The sequence below is a fragment of the Podarcis vaucheri genome (assembly GCF_965113315.1).
Source record: "Podarcis vaucheri genome assembly, chromosome: 3".
Classification (NCBI taxonomy): domain Eukaryota; kingdom Metazoa; phylum Chordata; class Lepidosauria; order Squamata; family Lacertidae; genus Podarcis; species Podarcis vaucheri.
Window position 1 is genome coordinate 119916560 of NC_138761.1, and position 17408 is coordinate 119933967.

Below are 17408 nucleotides of genomic sequence, written 5' to 3' on the forward strand. Positions count from 1 at the left end.
GGTGGTTCACAGAAAAGATTACAAAATGTTAAATTAGGGAATTTATTTTATTTATTAAATTAAATTTAGGGAAGCTCTTAATGTTTGATGTATTACAGTATTTTAAATTTTTTTTTTGAAGCCTCCTAGAGTGGCTGGGGAAGCCCAGCCAGATGGGCAGGGTATAAATAATAAATTTATTATTATTATTATTATTATTATATCAGAATAAGAACAATGTTGAGATTTATGTTTGTTTGTTTAAAATTTTTTCGGAAAATCAATAAAAAAGTGGGGGGAAATCAAATAAGAACAATGACCCAATAACAACCCTCCCCCCAAAAAAGAGCCACATTTTAAAAGGGTATAGGATGTCAGCTGTCAATCCGGTCAACCAAAGGCCTTATTATTGTTATTATTATTATTTATACCCCGCCCATCTGGCTAGGTTTCGTCAGCCACTCTGGGCGGCTTCCAGCAAAATATTAAAAATACAATAAATCACCAAACATTAAAAACATCCCTAAAAAGGAACGGTTTTGCCTGGCGCCTAAAGGTGTATAATGAAGGCGCCAGGCGAACTACCCCGGGGAGAGGAAGTCTTTTCCTCCAATCCTGTGTTCGAAAGACATCGCTGTTACTTTAATCCTACGTAGCACTGCGAACGTAATAAACTTAACCACATGCGCTCTGGAAAAGTTCTGCTGACCTGTGCGGGACTCACTCCCGGTAAATATTGTGCAATGCTCTTCTTAGGGAGGCTTGCCTGGTGCCTCCATCACATACCTTTAGGTACCAGGCAAAAAAAATTGCGCTTCAAAAAATAATAATTACTGTAGATGAGATAGCTCAGTCAGTAGACCACTAGACCAGGGATAGGCAAACTAAGGCCCGTGGGCCGGATCTGGCCCAATGGTCTTCTCAATCCGGCCCGCAGATAGTCTGGGAATCAGCGTGTTTTTACATGAGTAGAATGTGTCCTTTTATTTAGAATGCATCTCTGGGTTATTTGTGGGGCATAGGAATTCATTCATTTTTAGTTTTATTTCAAAATACAGTCCGGTGGTGGTACACATGGTGGACTGGCCCACGGCTGAAAAAGGTTGCTGGCCCCTGCACTAGATTCTTAATCTCAGGGTCCATTGGGCAGAAAGATTCCTGCATTGCAGGGGGTTGGACTAGATGACCTTTGTTGTCCCTTCCAACTCTACAATTCTCTTTCTCTGATTTTCCCAAGCCTTAAACAACCTATGGCCTTTTAATCTGGGTGGTGGTGGGTTAGTTTGCTTGTTACGACGGTATGTATTTTTGTGCTTTTATATTGTAAACCGCCTTGTAATCATCATACGAAGTGTGGTCTAGAATTGAAATTATTAATACAATAATTTAATTATTATTAATAATAATAATAATAATAATTAAACAACAACAATATCCTTTCAGATTCCTGTTTAAAGCTGCAATCCTGTCAAGATCTACCCACTCTGGAAGAATGGCATATGAAGGTGATAGACTATATGGGACTGGCTGAAATGACCGGCAGAATCCGTGACCAGGGGAAAGAGACGGCGGAAGAAGATTGGAAGAAATTCAAAGTGTACCTTAAAAAATATTGTAAAATTAAGGAATGTTAAAATGTCGTGGTTTTAGAAAAAAAAGATTACAGCTGTAAAAGATTAAGTAAAAGAAAAAAACAAAAGGGAAAATTTGATAAAATTAAGTGTGAGGATTTGCTGAAATAAATTTTTGAAATCGGGATGTAGAAAGGGGAGGTATGGGGAAGTCGGCGAAGTAAGGTTTAAGAAAAAGGGGTATGAAATTATACATGTTTGTTTGTGTGTTTGTTTTTATTTGTATTGTGTATTGTTTGTGTTCATAAAAACTGTGAAAAACTAATAAAAAATTTATAAAAATAAAGTTGCAATCCTGGGGAAGACTGAAAACAGAAGGTCTTCCTTTCCGCTTAAGCACATATAAAGGTCGGGTTAAAGGACACCCTCTTGATAATTTAAGGAAATGTAATATTAGCACCACCCAAAGTGTCACAAAGCCTTATTCTGAATGCGAATGAACCGAGAAACCTGAACCGCGGAGACAAAAGGCAACACGTGATCAGCCCCACGTGATCCCCCTTACCCTTTCAGGAACGAGGAAGTGAGACTGCGGGAAAGTGGGGGGGGGAGGACCTTTTATCATCTCGCGATAGGCGCGGAGGGCGGAGCAGTTTAAAGTGCGTAGCTTCTCGCGCTTGGGAAGCGCATGCGCACAACTGTCGCTACCCGCGGACCGGGCGGCGCATGCGCTAGGCGGATTAGCGGTGTAATACAAGCGTTGTGGGGGCGACGCTTACGCAGCTTCGTTTGTGGAGGGTCTTTTTTTATTTTCTGAAGGACGCGGGGTCCCTTTCCCTCACATTACGTTCGTGGTGACGACCGCAAATGCGTGAGAGGCTCGCTTTCTTTCTGAGGTAGGAGAGGTGTGAGCGGCCTGTGCCTATTCCTGTCAGGCCGAGAAAGTGGTGTTTTCGTCTCTCGCCGTTCCAACTGAACCGTTGGAAAGACGGGCGGAGGGTGGGGAAAGGGCGCGTTATACTATAACCTGAGGAGAATAATCCGCGCGTGTTGGGGCCGGGCCGGGGAGGCCATGGCGCCGAGGCCTGAGGAGTGGTCGTGCGCATGCGCGGGCGCGAGACAAACCATGGGGCCTAGTCGGAGACGGGCATGTTGCGCATGCGCGGGTCTTGGACGGAAAATGCCTTTTTTATCCGTTGGTTTCCGCCTCTGGCAGCCTTTTTGTTCTCTCGCTAGGGATAGTTCTCGTATCTCTTTCTAATCTAGCTATTTCGCAGCTCTTAAAAATGGTGTCTTCAGTTTAGTTGCTGCTGCTGCTGCGAACTGGTTAAAGGTAAAGGTCGCACATAGTGTTTCTTTGCTGGGTCCCCTTACCAACGCCATCCACAAAGGACCCGGATATTGTTGTTTTTTACAAAAAAAAATTATTGGTTTTCACAACATTATAAACAAACACATAAGACAAACAAAATAAATCATAGCCTTATTGAAAATTAGACTTATTAACATTGTTAAGTGACTTCCTCCCTTCCCCTTAGTTGAATTTCATTGTATATTCTTTTAACGGTTTTCCAAATCACTGGTCTTCTAAAATTTAACTTAAACATTAACATCCTTAGATCTTAACATTATGAAATTAAACATATTAATTCATCCCTTAACATAAGGCCTTGGCTGGGGAGGGCGGGGTATAAATAAAAAAATATTATTATTAATAATAATAAAATCCTAAGCCAATTAAGTATCTGCAAGCTGTTTTCAGTTAATTTAACTTAACATATTTAACTAAGTAATCATTAAAGGACCCGGATATTATTTTGAAGTTGCTGCTTTCAGCTATATTAACGCCTGAGGAATATTTGAATAATTGTAAGCTGTCACATCTTCGCAGCAAGGAGTACCATTGATTCTTTGTCATGCAGTACGCATGGTAAACTGGGTTTTTATCAAGCAAACTTAAGTCCGCTCACAAAGGAGCCAGTGTTTACTGAGTCACCGTCCTCCAATGTAGCATAGTATACGTTTTACAATAGTCCTAGTAAAATGCATTTTAATTGACATTGAGATAGCCAAGTTATTTCTGCACCGAAACACTGAAGACTGCAGGTGGGAGCTTACAAGGTGAAATAATGCATCCCGCTACCATTTTTAAAAAAAATATTGTATACATCCTACTTTGTCACATGCTAGCTTCCCAAGCTAGAACCTTTCTCTTCATTCTAGTTTCTTCCATTGCCCAGAAAAACAGCAGATGTTTGGTCACACATTCACCATCTGGTTGAGAATTAATCTTGGTCAGCTATATTTGCAGTCCTCCTGCAGATTTTAAAAATCTATAAATACATTTGCATACTCAACATGTCCCGTGAAAACTGTTAAAATCAAAATGGCAACCATTCATACATGCAAATTATTATGTTGTCAGATTCTTCGTGAAAAACATGCTTATGTAAAGCTGCTTGGCTATTTTGAGTTGATTGATTACTCTCCTAGCAATCTGTAATATCTGTTTGGACTGCAACCAGAGATGTGTGACTTTTGGGATTTTTCCCCCCTGTTGCCCATACTTGATAAGAGGTCTGAGTTACATATAGTAAACTAAAACGTCTGTTAATCTTGTTAAATTTACATTCTGTATAAATATTTGAAAGCCCCACTAATGAAAATTAAGATATAACAATATAAAAGTGTTCACTTGTCATACATTTATATATATATTTTAAATGCAGCACTGAAAATTAACATTCCAAACCCTGAAGAGCTTTGAGCATAAATATAGATTTGGCCTGAAAAAGTTCTACATCTTTGTTTTTGAGTTGACTAGTATTGCATCCATTACAGTAACCAAATTTGATTTCTAGGGTGTGTTCTCATTGTGTTAAATTTTATGAAAAATTTCCAGCGGTGCTATTTTCCACCCCACATCTTTGGTTGCAGTGATGAATTGGTTAAATATTAATCAGCTAAAAAAAGTTCCCTGGTTAAATCAGGCAACATATTAACCATTTTAATAGACATGTTTCTAAAAATTGATGCTTAGTGTTGTCTTTGTCATTTGCATTCTCCCTTTCCTCACACAGGAGGAATAGCTTTTCTAAGTTGATGCTCTTGAAGATGGAGCATCTAAAAATAAAATGTGTTTCATTCTTAGAAATTAAATATAATAGTTTAATCTCCTAGATCCTTTATGGTGAATCAAACTTTGTTTCTAGCTTGTAGGCCTACTTATAATGTGATATGAACATGTTGGGATGGGAGGAAAGATCTAATGTGGTATCATCTCACTTATCAAATGTTGATTTCAATAATATTTTAAAAGTCCTGGTAGATCCCATTGAATGGAAAAGTTTGAGTCCCAGTCTGGGGAAAAGCACAATATAAATAAATATAATAATAAAATAATAGTACCACTGAATAAATATGCCTTGGCTTATGGTGTGTTATCTTAAGTATATGCTTACTGTCTCCAGCACTTTTGGTTCATGGGTTCATTTCCATCTAAATTGCAGATCTTTCTTGTGCCAATACAAAATGCAATAAGTATGTCACTAAAAACTCCATACCAAAAGATACCAAAGTAAAGTAATGCTATTAATATTGGCCTTGATTTGTCTTGAATTTTACTGGTTGAGGATGGAATTCATCTAACTCCAGTTTTAAAATAGTCACATTTTTTGACAATTTGCTTCCAGGTCCAATTCACGGTGCTCACATTTGTGCTTAAAGCCCTAAATAATTTAGACCCCAAATATCTGACTGCGTCCATCCCTCTTTTAACACCTCAGAGGGCCTTCTTGGGAGTTCTGCCGCCCAGGTCTGGGGTGCATAGCAGTCCAAGAGAGGGCCTTCGCTGTTGGAGCCCCTAAACTGTGGAATTCCCTTCTCACAGAAGTCTGGGCAGCTTCATTATGTAGTTTTTATTGTATGCTGAGTACATACTGCTCCCCTGGCCTTTTATACCTGGATGTTACTATTGTATCACTTTGATGAAATAAAACTCTGATGCTCCTCCTATCTCTTATGTATTTTTTAAGGAAAGCAGTGGCAGTACAGTGTATAAAATTCAAGGCCACTTGCAACTGTGAGGCAAACCTTACACTGGTGCTAATTGAAGGTCAAAAAGTGCCCGTTACTTATTTAAATATTTCTCAACTAAACTTTCAGAGGACGTATAACAAAACGATGTGCAGCATAAAAATAGAATACCACGTTGATATATGTGATTTGACAATATTTTTTCCCCAAGCATAATCTATTTCAGCAAAGCATTCTCTGAATTCTGGATCTGAAATTTCAATAGACGGTCTAAAAAGTATTTTTCCAACTCAGTCTATTTGGCGCCAGTTTGAGGTTTGTCTTGCAGCTACATTGAGGGTTGTTATTTTTTGCCACTTTCAGTGTTTCTTTTCTTGTGCAGATTCTTGTAACCATGATTCTGCAGTACTATCGCTTGACATTCTCAAATGACATTCCTTCAGGAGTCATCAGAAGTTACTCTGTTCTGAAAAATCTAAAGGTTTTTTTTTCTCAACAGCTTCCTCCAGAATGTCCAACTTTTCCTTTGTTTTTGCGGGGAGAGGCCATTTTTTCGGAATTTTTCAGATTTCATCTTTTCACATCTGTGTTTTTTGGTTATCAAGGGTGCTGGGTTTGAGTCATCATTTGGTTACCCATACTTCACAGATTTGAATAAACCAAATTACATATTAGGAATTGGGTCAAAGAAGTGGGAGGATCAAGATTACGTTTGGGGTGGAGAGCTTGAGGGCATACGAGTGAATGATTGGATCATTTTCTTAGGAAATCTGTTTATTTTCCTCATCAGGAGGCTGCACTACTTTATCTGTTTTTTCATTGAGCCAAATAAATACCAAGAATTGTTGAGGATACACTGAATGTTACTGTGTATCTTAAAAAAATTCTTTCCAGTAGCACCTTAAAGACCAACTAAGTTAGTTCTTGGTATGAGCTTTCGTGTGCATGCACACGAAAGCTCATACCAAGAACTAACTTAGTTGGTCTTTAAGGTGCTACTGGAAAGAATTTTTTTATTTTGACTATGGCAGACCAACACGGCTACCTATCTACTACTGTGTATCTTGAAACCCTGAGAGGAATATGCCTGCTCAGGGATACTTACAAGCAAACCATTCTTTCTGCCCTCTACTCCCAACCAGTTTTGTGTTTTTGTTTTCCAGCTGGCACTCAAAGCATATTGTGCCTTGTGGAGGTCCCAATTGAGTTACAAGGGGAGGGGTGCCCCTTCTTAGGTCTCTTTTCGGTTGCCTTTCTGCATATGTTGCAGTTCACCAGAGCAGTGTTTCCCAACCTTGGGCCTCCAGCTGTTTTTGGACTACAATTCCCATCATCCTTGACCACTTGTCTTGCTAGCAAGGGATGATGGGAGTTGTAGTCCAAAAACAGCTGGAGGCCCAAGGTTGGGGAACACTGCACCAGAGCATGGTGATCTCTCCCTCTTGTTTCACAGTGAGCGTATTCTGGCTCCACTTTTGCTAAGACTCATCACTACCTTAGTTTTCTGTTAAAGGGGCTGAGGTATCTGTGAAGTAAATAAAGTCTTTAATTTAACCACAAATAGAATCCCTTGCATAATTCTTGGTAAATATATACATGGGCTTAATGTAGAAATAGACACGCACTATATCTGCACACTTATTTTACTGTAGTTTTTTTTTTAATAGTTTGTATTTAGGCTGTCCCTAGGGTTCCAGCCTAAAAGCCAAGAATTGCTCTGCACAAGGCTTTTTTACAGTTCTGTTAAATCGATATTCTGAATATTAACCATTATTGACTACTTCATTATGGAACTTGCTCCTGCAGGAAGTGAACTTTACTACCTCAATTGTTTTTAAATGGATGCTAAAGAGCTGGTTGTTTGCATCTAATTTTAACTGATTATGGGCTGGGCTTTTAAGCATAATTTAATTGCTGGTTTTATTTATATTAACTATTTTACTGCTGGTTTTTATTGGTTTCTTTTTTAAGGTGATCTGAACCACCTTTGAAAGGGCTGTGCCAAAGATGAAGAAAGAACTGAATGTTCTTGATTATGTTTAACTTACAAACATTTGCATAAAATTATTTGCAACTCACAGATGGTGATGGTTAAAAAATATGGCTGTAACTTCAGGTGTTTGCATGTGAAATGCAGTTTCTTTTTCACAGAGACATATCACATATAGAAGATACAACCTCAACTGATAATTCCCATTTTAAAATGGGCACAATTAAAAAATAGGCTCCTATGGTAGTACGCAAGATTTGATAAAATATATAAGGCTGACAAAATTAAGTTAGTCTGTATTCTGAAGAGCATTTCCTCTCTTTTTTCTTTTCTTTTTGCATAAGACATAAAATGATGCCATATATAATGTATCTTTGTCTCTCATACTCCATTGAGATGTAAATTTTCCTGTAATTAAATTCTCTCATATTATTATGTACATTTTGCTCCTATGAAGTTGTCACTTTCCAGTTTTCAGCCAGTTCTATTCTAGCAGCTACTTGCAATGCCCCACTTATGTGATGCATCTTTTTTCAGGTTCTTAAAAACTATTTAGTGATGTTATTCCAAGATCCTTTGCTAGATGATGGCAATGGTGTATTTTATGTTCTCAAACATATTTTTAGAGATCTCTCTAATAGAGGGACTGAATCACCACATGAAGATCTTGTTTCTCTGCATCCCTTGCAGATCTGCTTAAATGGCGTGAGGTTCCGTCGTGACACTTAACTAAAAGAGTACCTAAATACTGGCAGCTGACTACTTTCATTCAATGTGGGAGAGAATTTGGCCTCCTATTTGTGTTCGCCTCTTTCTCTGCCTGAATTCACATCCCAGCATGCTCTGAGCCATGTAGATTCATCACAATTCTAATTACTTGTTTTTGACAGACTCCAATAAAAGCTTGCATCTCTTGTAAGACAAGTATTTTTTGCAGTTTACCCTGTAGTGCTTCCCCTTAGCAGCAGCTGTATTCAAATTCGTTGGGGATTCAAGGACTACTACTACTTCAAGATTTCTGTTCATATGAGATGGTGAAACTGCGTTGTAGAAGTTGAATCAGATTCTAAACTTGAAAAAGTGGAGAAAATCACATGCTGGCATAAGCTTAGCAGCTCCTTTCTCAAGGGAGTGTGTTGGGTTTGACAGAGGCCCATCTAGTCCACCATTCTGTTATCACAGGGACTAACCAGGTGCCTGTGGGAAGCCCATAACCAGGACATGAGTGCAATTGTCCTCTCCCATTGTGATCTCTAGCACCTGGCATTCAGAGAGATTGCTCTGATACTGAAGTACGTAAGCCAGTATGACTAGTATCCATTGATAGCCTTATCATTCCTTCCTGTTTTTAGAGTACTAGAAGAAATACCCATAAGAATGCTAAAGATATCTTCCTAAATTCTTTCTAGTTTATATTCCTTAGTCATTAATGTGTTTCAAAATACAGTTAGGCTGTATTCCAACTCTTCTTACCTGGGAGCAAGCCCCACTGAATTCAGTCAAACTTCTGAGAAGATATGGTTAGGATTGCACTGTTAGCTGAACTACAAAGAAGTAACATTGGCCCTATTTCTATCGGGGTATTGTCCCTATTGTCCCTATTCCCTCTTCCCCAACTCAATTTCTGTCAATGCACTACCTCTTTTTAGTGTTCTGTTTTTAAGGCTTGTTTCTCTCATATCTTCTTTTTCTTTGTAGGTTAACATCGCTTTCATAATAAGCCTGAGCAGTCGCTCCTTGTGTGGAAACCAGGCTGTGCAGTGAAACCATCTGCTGTCCAGCCCAACTCTGTCAGGAGGTACTCTTCAGATGCTCCTGGGTCTGATACTGTCCAAAACCTTCAACAGCTAACTCAAATCAGAGGTGTAGAGTTCTGAATTTTGTAAGGAACATAACCAGCCTTGCAAATAAGTCTGCCCATTTATATGTGGACTTGAAAATACTTCTCAGAATCCGTATAATGTTCTTATTTTAGGCCTTTAAGGAACTGTTCTGGGGTTGCAAAAGTAAAAATCAAAGAAAAACACACAATTGGCAGTGTTTCTACCTTGAAGTAATTTCAAAGAGGTAGTCATCCACACCACAGAAAGAGGAACACATAGAAAATCCAGCCTGCTGAAACACCTGAAAAAGTGCTTATTGGCTCAGACTTGCACTGTTTTAAAATAAGTTTGTTTATTTCATGTCTTTGAATCTAAAGGTTGACATCCCTTTCCTTTATGACTGAGCTTGAATATCAGGCTTCTATGGTTACTCTCACCTTTCTTCCAAACGAGCCTGTTTACATTTTATCAAAAAGAGCCTTTGGTAGTAGGGCTTTGCAGGTCCACTGCACCCTCCGGGGCTTAATGCAAGTCAGGCCTTGTAGTGCAATGTCCCAGCATCTGTTTCTAATTCAAGGTTCTGTCTGAATAAATCTTGCAGTACCAGGGCACCTATGTATCTGCAGAGCCTTCCTACGTCACTGTATAACTTTAGATGACCCATGCACATCTACAAAGATGAAATGTGTGGATTTTTAAAAATCATGATTTAGGCCCCTTTCTTTGATTCTAGCCGGTTTGTTAACTACAGACAGCTCTATACATTAAATTAATAGGGTTGTAGTCAACTAATATGTACTCAGAGTAAATGACCCAATGAGATTAATGGCCATGACTAACTTGGGTTCATAAATTTCAATAGTTCTACTCTGAGTAGAGGTTAGTTGCCTACAACCTATAGTTATTTACTAACCTTTGCTGATGACTTAAGTCTCAGATCAAGCAGGATTCTGGGAAGTTAGGTGGTGAGCTATTAAATTACAAATATTCCAACTGACCTCTGCCATCGCAGGTAACAGAATCTGAAAGACAAGCAGTTGCTTTGCTTCTGCAAGGGAAGGTGCTGGCTATATAATCCACATAAGTACAGAACGCTAACTGGGCTTGGTAGTGATCTTTTTAATTCATCTACTGTGGCTGGCACCAACTAGTCTGGGAGTGAGTGGTTGTTTACAAGCCTGAAAAACTTTTTCTTGTGATCAACGAAAGTTCTTGTTCAAACTGTGTGTGATGCTGTTGCTGAGCATGAGATTGCCAGCACCTCATGCACACTTGTTAGAATACCATTTTGCTCAGAAATTCTTTCTGTTTTGCCACTGGTATGGATGGTATTCTTTTCACTTGACATTTGCTCTCTCTTCTACTTCTGTTGACATCTGCTCTGCACTTGCAATATCTGGACCATCCTTCTACACTTGCATCAATGCTTTTCAATTGTTCCCCACCCACATGGTACTCAATTTGACAAAATGTAACTGGACGTTACAGTGAAAATTCTCATTACTATAATAGTGACACAACTGGTAATCAGTTAACGAGAAGTAACCATTTGCATCACAGTGTTTGAGAGCTGTGTGTTAAAATAGCCCCTGTGCTATCTCTTCGCAGGTGATAAAAGTGTGCATGTAATACAGGTTTTCAGGCAATATAAATATCCATCTATATGGTTTAGCGTCTTAACACTATCAAAGTTAATCAGATCTTTAGTAAAACATTTTCATTTATAACTGAAACATAATAGGTAATTCTAAGAAAATGAACATTTCATTAAAACTTGCCTGAAGGTTTTTTTTCATCTTTCCCTGCTAATTGGAGAACTGACCATGGAAAACATTCATTAGTCTTCTGCCCATCCCTAAACCATTCCTCTGTAGGTAGAATACTGAGTATTATAAGACTGCAGTTAGTGGGATTTTCGGAAGTGCCTGAGTAACTTGAGGCCTCAGTTTTCTGTGGAAGTTTATAAAACTTTCACTCTTGGGTACTTTAGAAAAATCTCATGAGCTCTTCTCTTCTTTTAAGATGACTTTGTAGAGAGACACGTGGGCTTCTTAATGTTCACTGTTGGCATAGGAAGACCTAGATAAGCAGTGCAAGAATAAAAAAGGGCTTGTTAAAAGAATAGTCATGCCATGGGAAACTTACTACCACCTGTGGCTATAGCTTACAGTCGAGTCTCATCTGAAAGATAACAGTTGAACAACTTGCTTGATTGGAATAGTGCCATAGCATTTCTCTTCTTTAAACAAAATTGTAGTTTCCCAATTCAAGTATTAATGAGGTCTGGTCTTGGTTAGCTTGAAATCTTAGCGCAGACTAATGTGCCATGTTCACAATGTAATGTTAAAAACATGCAGGTACAGTTCATATGTGGTACTAACAACATATAAACTATTACTTGAATGAGAGGTCTTGTGTGCTTCTACCAAACTTTAAACCTGTTTTCCTTCACAAATCTTATAGTACTAATTCAGTTCTACTGAGTGTAAATTATTTGGTCTCACTTAGTAACTCTTTCATTAGACACATGTCCAGATATCAGCCACTCCTAAGTTCCTGCTATCATTTCCTCTATAGGCTTAATGTTCGACAATTTGAGTTACATTTCTTGGTTCCATGACTGGTGTATTGTCTTTTTCCTGGAATCCAGAGCAGTAACATAAGATGTATGCACCCTGCTATTCAATAGGGGGCTTGAAAACAGACGGTTCTGTACAACCAGTGCTTGAAAACAATTTCTCATCAAAACAAAAGTGCACATTGATTGGCAACAATTGGTGCTTATCTGGGGGGGAAAGCTAGATTTTCACCTGAGGGCTATGTATAATAGGGTTCTGGGTTGCATCTTCAGTCTGTTGACGTTACATAATAAAAACCATGTAAGATCTTAAATTGGTTTTAGATCAACATGATGCATACATTTTAAAACTGCATCTTCATAAAGGGATTTATGACTAAAACTGCTTGTTTTTCTACAGACTTGTCTGGTGTTCTCAGCTTGAAGAAGATCTACAGTCATTATTGATCCCTTTTCTTGGCGTTACCTTTTTGAAGTGAAGTTTACCTAGCTTTCTAGTGTGAGCTTTCTTTTCAGACATCTCTAACGTTTGATCCATAATAGACAATCTATAGTTCAGCAATGTCCAAGTCGTTCCACCAGTCATCTCTAAGTAGGGATTCCCAAGGTCATGGACGTGACCTGTCTGCAGGAATAGGCCTTCTTGCTGCTGCTACTCAGTCTTTAAGTGTGCCAGCATCTCTTGGAAGGATGAACCAGGGTACTGCACGCCTTGCTAGCTTAATGAATCTTGGAATGAGTTCTTCATTGAATCAACAAGGATCTCATAGTGCACTGTCTTCTGCTAGTACATCTTCCCATGCCTTACAGTCTATATTTAACATTGGAAGTAGAGGCCCACTCTCTCTGCCTTCTCAGCACCGCGGAGATGCCGAGCAGGCCACTAACATTCTGGCCAGCTTTGGTCTGTCTGCTAGAGACTTAGATGAACTGAGTCGTTACCCTGAGGACAAGATCACTCCTGAAAACTTGCCTCAAATACTTCTGCAACTTAAAAGGAGGAGAGCTGAAGAAGGCCCTTCACTGAGTTATGGTAGAGATGGCAGATCAGCTGCACGGGATCCACCCTACAGAGTTCCTAGGGATGATTGGGAAGAGAAAAGGCATTTTAGAAGAGATAGCTTTGATGATCGTGGTTCTAGTCTCAACCGAGTGGTTGACTATGATCATGGAAGTCGTTCTCAAGAGTCTGTTTATGACAGAATGGATTATGAAGATGACAGTTTAAGAGATGGAGAAAGGTATAGGGATGACTCTTATTATGGTGAACCCTCGCATAAGTATCGTAAATTTGACAGTGAGTATGAGAGGATGGGTCGCGGCCCTGAGAGATCTCTCTTTGAGAAAAAGAGAGGTGCTCCTCCAGATAGCAATGTTGAAGACTTCCATGGACTCTTACCGAAGGTCTATCCCCATCTGTGCTCTATCTGTGATTTGCCTGTTCATTCCAATAAGGTGAGTTAAGCATCAGATGCTTATTTTTCTTTACTTTGTAGTCCCTGTTGCTTGTTTCTTTGCCTCAGTTTCTATGTTCTGATGACTCGCACAAAGGACTCAAAAGAGTTTGATACATGGTTTATTTTCAGGGCGTCATTAGCAAACACATTAAACCAGGGCTTTACATTAATATTTGTTTCACCCATATGGCTTAACTGCAGGGCAGTTATCATCTAGTCTATTTTATATTTTGCATCTGCATAGTCTCTTAACTTAATTTGGTGCAGAGGTTTTTCGTTTTGGTTTGCAGTTATTCAAGAGGCTAGATTCAGCATTCCTTCCCATCTGTCTTGATTGCTGATTGATTTGTAGTTAAGATATGTCCTTGCACAACTCTGCTTTTTCCCCTCTTGTCCATGGCCAGCCAGAAAGCTTAATGTAGAGTCCTTGAAAAGAATTATAGGATTGCAGCTCACATTTTTAAATGAGTTCATTCTTTTTAAAAGTCACTTTAAAAACTGTTTTCATACTGTGTCTGAGACTTCTCATTTTTTCCTCCCCTTTCACAACCTTCTTAAACACTTCAAAGTCACTTTTTATTATTACATATTGCATCTATCCCTTTTTAAAATCTCAGAAACATCAGTCTGCTGCTGTGCTATATCATGCTCTTGTTGGCATTCTCTACTTATAAGATTAGTTCCTTATTAAAATTTTGATCCAACTTCATTCTTCGTAATTAGGTTCTTGAACAAAATAGCAAGTGTCCTAGTGTAGCTGAATTCAGATTTTCTGTTTTACAAACTAGTCATCTATTTGTCAATTGGATACTGTCCTTGCTTTTATTTTTTAAAGCATGATGCGTAGAATTCCAGGTAAGCATGCACATTGTGTTCTTAAGTTGGTTTCATTGGGTTGTCACTAATTTTATTCTCAGAAAATACCTTTATGAAACAAATCTGTTTTAGCAATAGTGAAAAAATGAAATGTATTTTCTCATCTTATTTACTGTTTGATTATCTACATATCAAAATTCACATTTTTTTTCTTACCAACAATACCTAATTTGAAGTCTTTATGGGTTACACTGAGGTGAATCTCAGATCTACAGAAGTTTAAAGGATGCAGTTATTTAAAACCCTAGGAACAGAAAATATCTTAAAATGGCATTTTGTGATGTTCCATTGTGCACTTAAACCTACTCTTCTGGACAAAAGCTCTTTTCCTCAAAACATCTATTTCTCTTCAGCATATTAAAGTCTATAATTTCATTACAGTGTATATTCACTGATTGATTCAAAGGTTATACATTCTGAACTCTACATGCAGAATTCAGCTAATTGTTAAATGTTTAAAGCAGTTAAAGCTTTTATAGGACTGATTAAAAAACAAAAACCTTAATGGAAAGATGTTGCTAAAAGTTGAGGAGACAGAAATCAATATGCAGTACAATTTGTTCTCAACTGAAGAAAACTTGCGTTATAAAATTTGTATCTCATTGAAAGACAAAATGCATGTTAAAACACCTTTGTATTGTTAAAATTAAGAGCTACATTGCCACTTTTGTTCCTTTGTGCAAGCAGTTCTGCTGAGGAGAGGGACACATTTTAAGGGGGAAATCTTCTAACATAGGTTATGTTAGACCCGCTATATACCTGTGGGTATAGGGCAGTATACAAATTTAATTTGTTGTTGTTGTCTCTTTTCTGGAAGTTTAAAGTTAACTTTGTAAATGGAAGCACTTATGCAATCAGCATGTGAAATTATGGGAAATTTCCTAATACATGCATGCCATGAATTAGGTTTTTTAAGTGCTGTATTTGTCATCTTAAAAAAACAACCCACTGACAATACAGTAAATCTATTTGAGACTGATCTAGCTAAAAACACATAGCCAAGCTTCCAGGCGTGCCTGCCATGGGGCCAGATTACATATGATAGCTGGAAGAGGGGAATTAATTATCCTCCCACCCAGCACTTTATTTGCTGAAGTGCTATCTTGTCATTGTGGACAGTTTTCATCAGGGCTCCCCTTCCCCATTCATAAGATAAGCATGCACACCCACACACCCCTTTGTGTCTGGTGTGTGTGTGTGTGTCAAGTTGTCTGTCTATTGAGTGATATCCAGTGTTAGTCATACTCAGAGTAGACTTGCTGAAATCGTTGGGCTCTGGGCCATTGATTTCAAAGTATGATTTAGATGGATGTCACCAGTCATGTCTAGTTGCACACTTCAGCAGACAACTTCTTGTTTATACTTGTTCTGACTAGAAGAAACATCTTGCTGTAATTTCAGATGTTAGACACACACACACACACACACACAAAAGCTCTAGTGTTTCAGGCTTGGGATTTAAATATTTGAGTTTCTAAGTCCTGAACAGTGCAGTATTGAAACAACTTTTATTTGAAGAAAGCTTTTTATTAGGTATTCTGTGGTTTTACTGTGTATTTTTATGCTGTGAACCACCCTGTGACCTTCGGATGACGATGGTATACAAAATTAATAATAATAATAATAATAATAATTTAGTAAGCAGGATTTGGGAATCTGGAATGAATAGGTTTTGACACTCAACAGCTTGGTTTGTCTGAAAAAAAATTATGTGTAGAGTTTGGGATATTTAAATTAGAGTAAGAAAAGCTTCAACTGTTTCAAACAGATGAACTACCGTATTTTTTGCTCTATAAGACTCACTTTTTCCCTCCTAAAAAGTAAGGGGAAATGTGTGTGCATCTTATGAAGTGAATGCAGGCTGCGCAGCTATCCCAGAAGCCAGAACAGCAAGAGGGATCGCTGCTTTCACTGTGCAGCGATCCCTCTTGCTGTTCTGGCTTCTGAGATTCAGAATATTTTTTTTCTTGTTTTCCTCCTCCAAAAACTAGGTGCGTCTTGTGGTCTGGTGCATCTTATAGAGCGAAAAATATGGTACTTATGCATTAGTGGGAAAAGGCTGTGGCTGTTGAAGAATGTTTTATCTTTTGGGGGGGGGAGGGAGAGGTGGGAAGTAACAGTTAATTATTCCTTATCTCTGTTAATCAAATGTCGCTGCTAATATAATCTGTAGTGGGGTTAGTCAGGAGTGCTTTATCAAATTGGAGAAAGAACCAGGAAAACTCCCATTTACTCAGGATCCTCTGCTTGGTAATCAGACACAAATGTCTGGCAGTCTGTTGAATGCTGGCGTTGATGCAGCTGGGCGGGGTATCCTGTTTTATATGGGAACCAAGTGTTGACGTCCTTTCACCGTAAATTGTGTGTAAAATTATAAGATGTAGTAGGCCTTCTGTATTTTAAAGTGTATATATTAAATGCCTTATGATCGCAAAAACAACAACATTGAATATGAGAAATTGTACCCATGAATCTGTAGCACATTGCTTTTCATGAATCTGCCATAGATTGCAAATGTCTTAAAAAACAAGGCCTATGGTTTGCAGGGGCCGGTATTGTACTTTATGCCACTTCTCAAGTTGGTGACCCCTGCCATAGACCTATCTAGATAGTTGCCATATTTACTCAAATGCAATACTCACATTTTTTTGGCCAATTAAATCACGAAAATTAGGGTGTACATTAGATTTGAAGCCACATTTACATTTGCCAGCAAATACTTCTTTGGTTTCAAGGTTTTTGAAAATTTAGGTGCAAATTACATTCAGTGGTGCGTTGCATTCGCATAAATACGGTAATATCATTCCTGGTCACTTACCTATAGTTAACTGTGTTAGTCTTTAATGTTAAACGGGGATTAAAAGATAGTTAAGGAACTGGGTAATGTTAAAGCATGATTAGTATATGTGATTCTTTCTCCTTTTCATTACAAGCTGGTCTTCTGAATGATACAACACAAAATAAGGCATGCTATCTTATTAGCAGAGTCTTGAAAATAATGAAAGGAATGTGCCCTCTTGCATCTCTATTCCTTCTTCTCCTAAAAGTATTTTTCTGTGCAGCAGCCACCGTATTCGGTTGTTCCTCCCCAGCCTGGAA

The 17408-nt window shown here is 38.4% G+C and overlaps 1 protein-coding gene across 2 annotated transcripts in view; it reads left to right on the plus strand.

The window, feature by feature from the left end:
* The first annotated feature begins 2248 nt into the window (after positions 1-2248).
* The window catches only part of MATR3 (matrin 3), a 32077-nt gene continuing 16917 nt past the window's right edge, over positions 2249-17408 (plus strand). Inside the window, exons 1-3 of one of the 2 annotated variants that reach the window (XM_082216332.1) lie at positions 2249-2446; positions 9274-9373; positions 12377-13431. In XM_082216332.1, coding sequence (XP_082072458.1) covers positions 12538-13431 — 894 coding nt within the window. In that variant the 5' untranslated portion in view covers positions 2249-2446; positions 9274-9373; positions 12377-12537. The remainder of the gene's footprint in view (positions 2447-9273; positions 9374-12376; positions 13432-17408) is intronic. The other variant, XM_082216333.1, reaches the window with a different exon arrangement.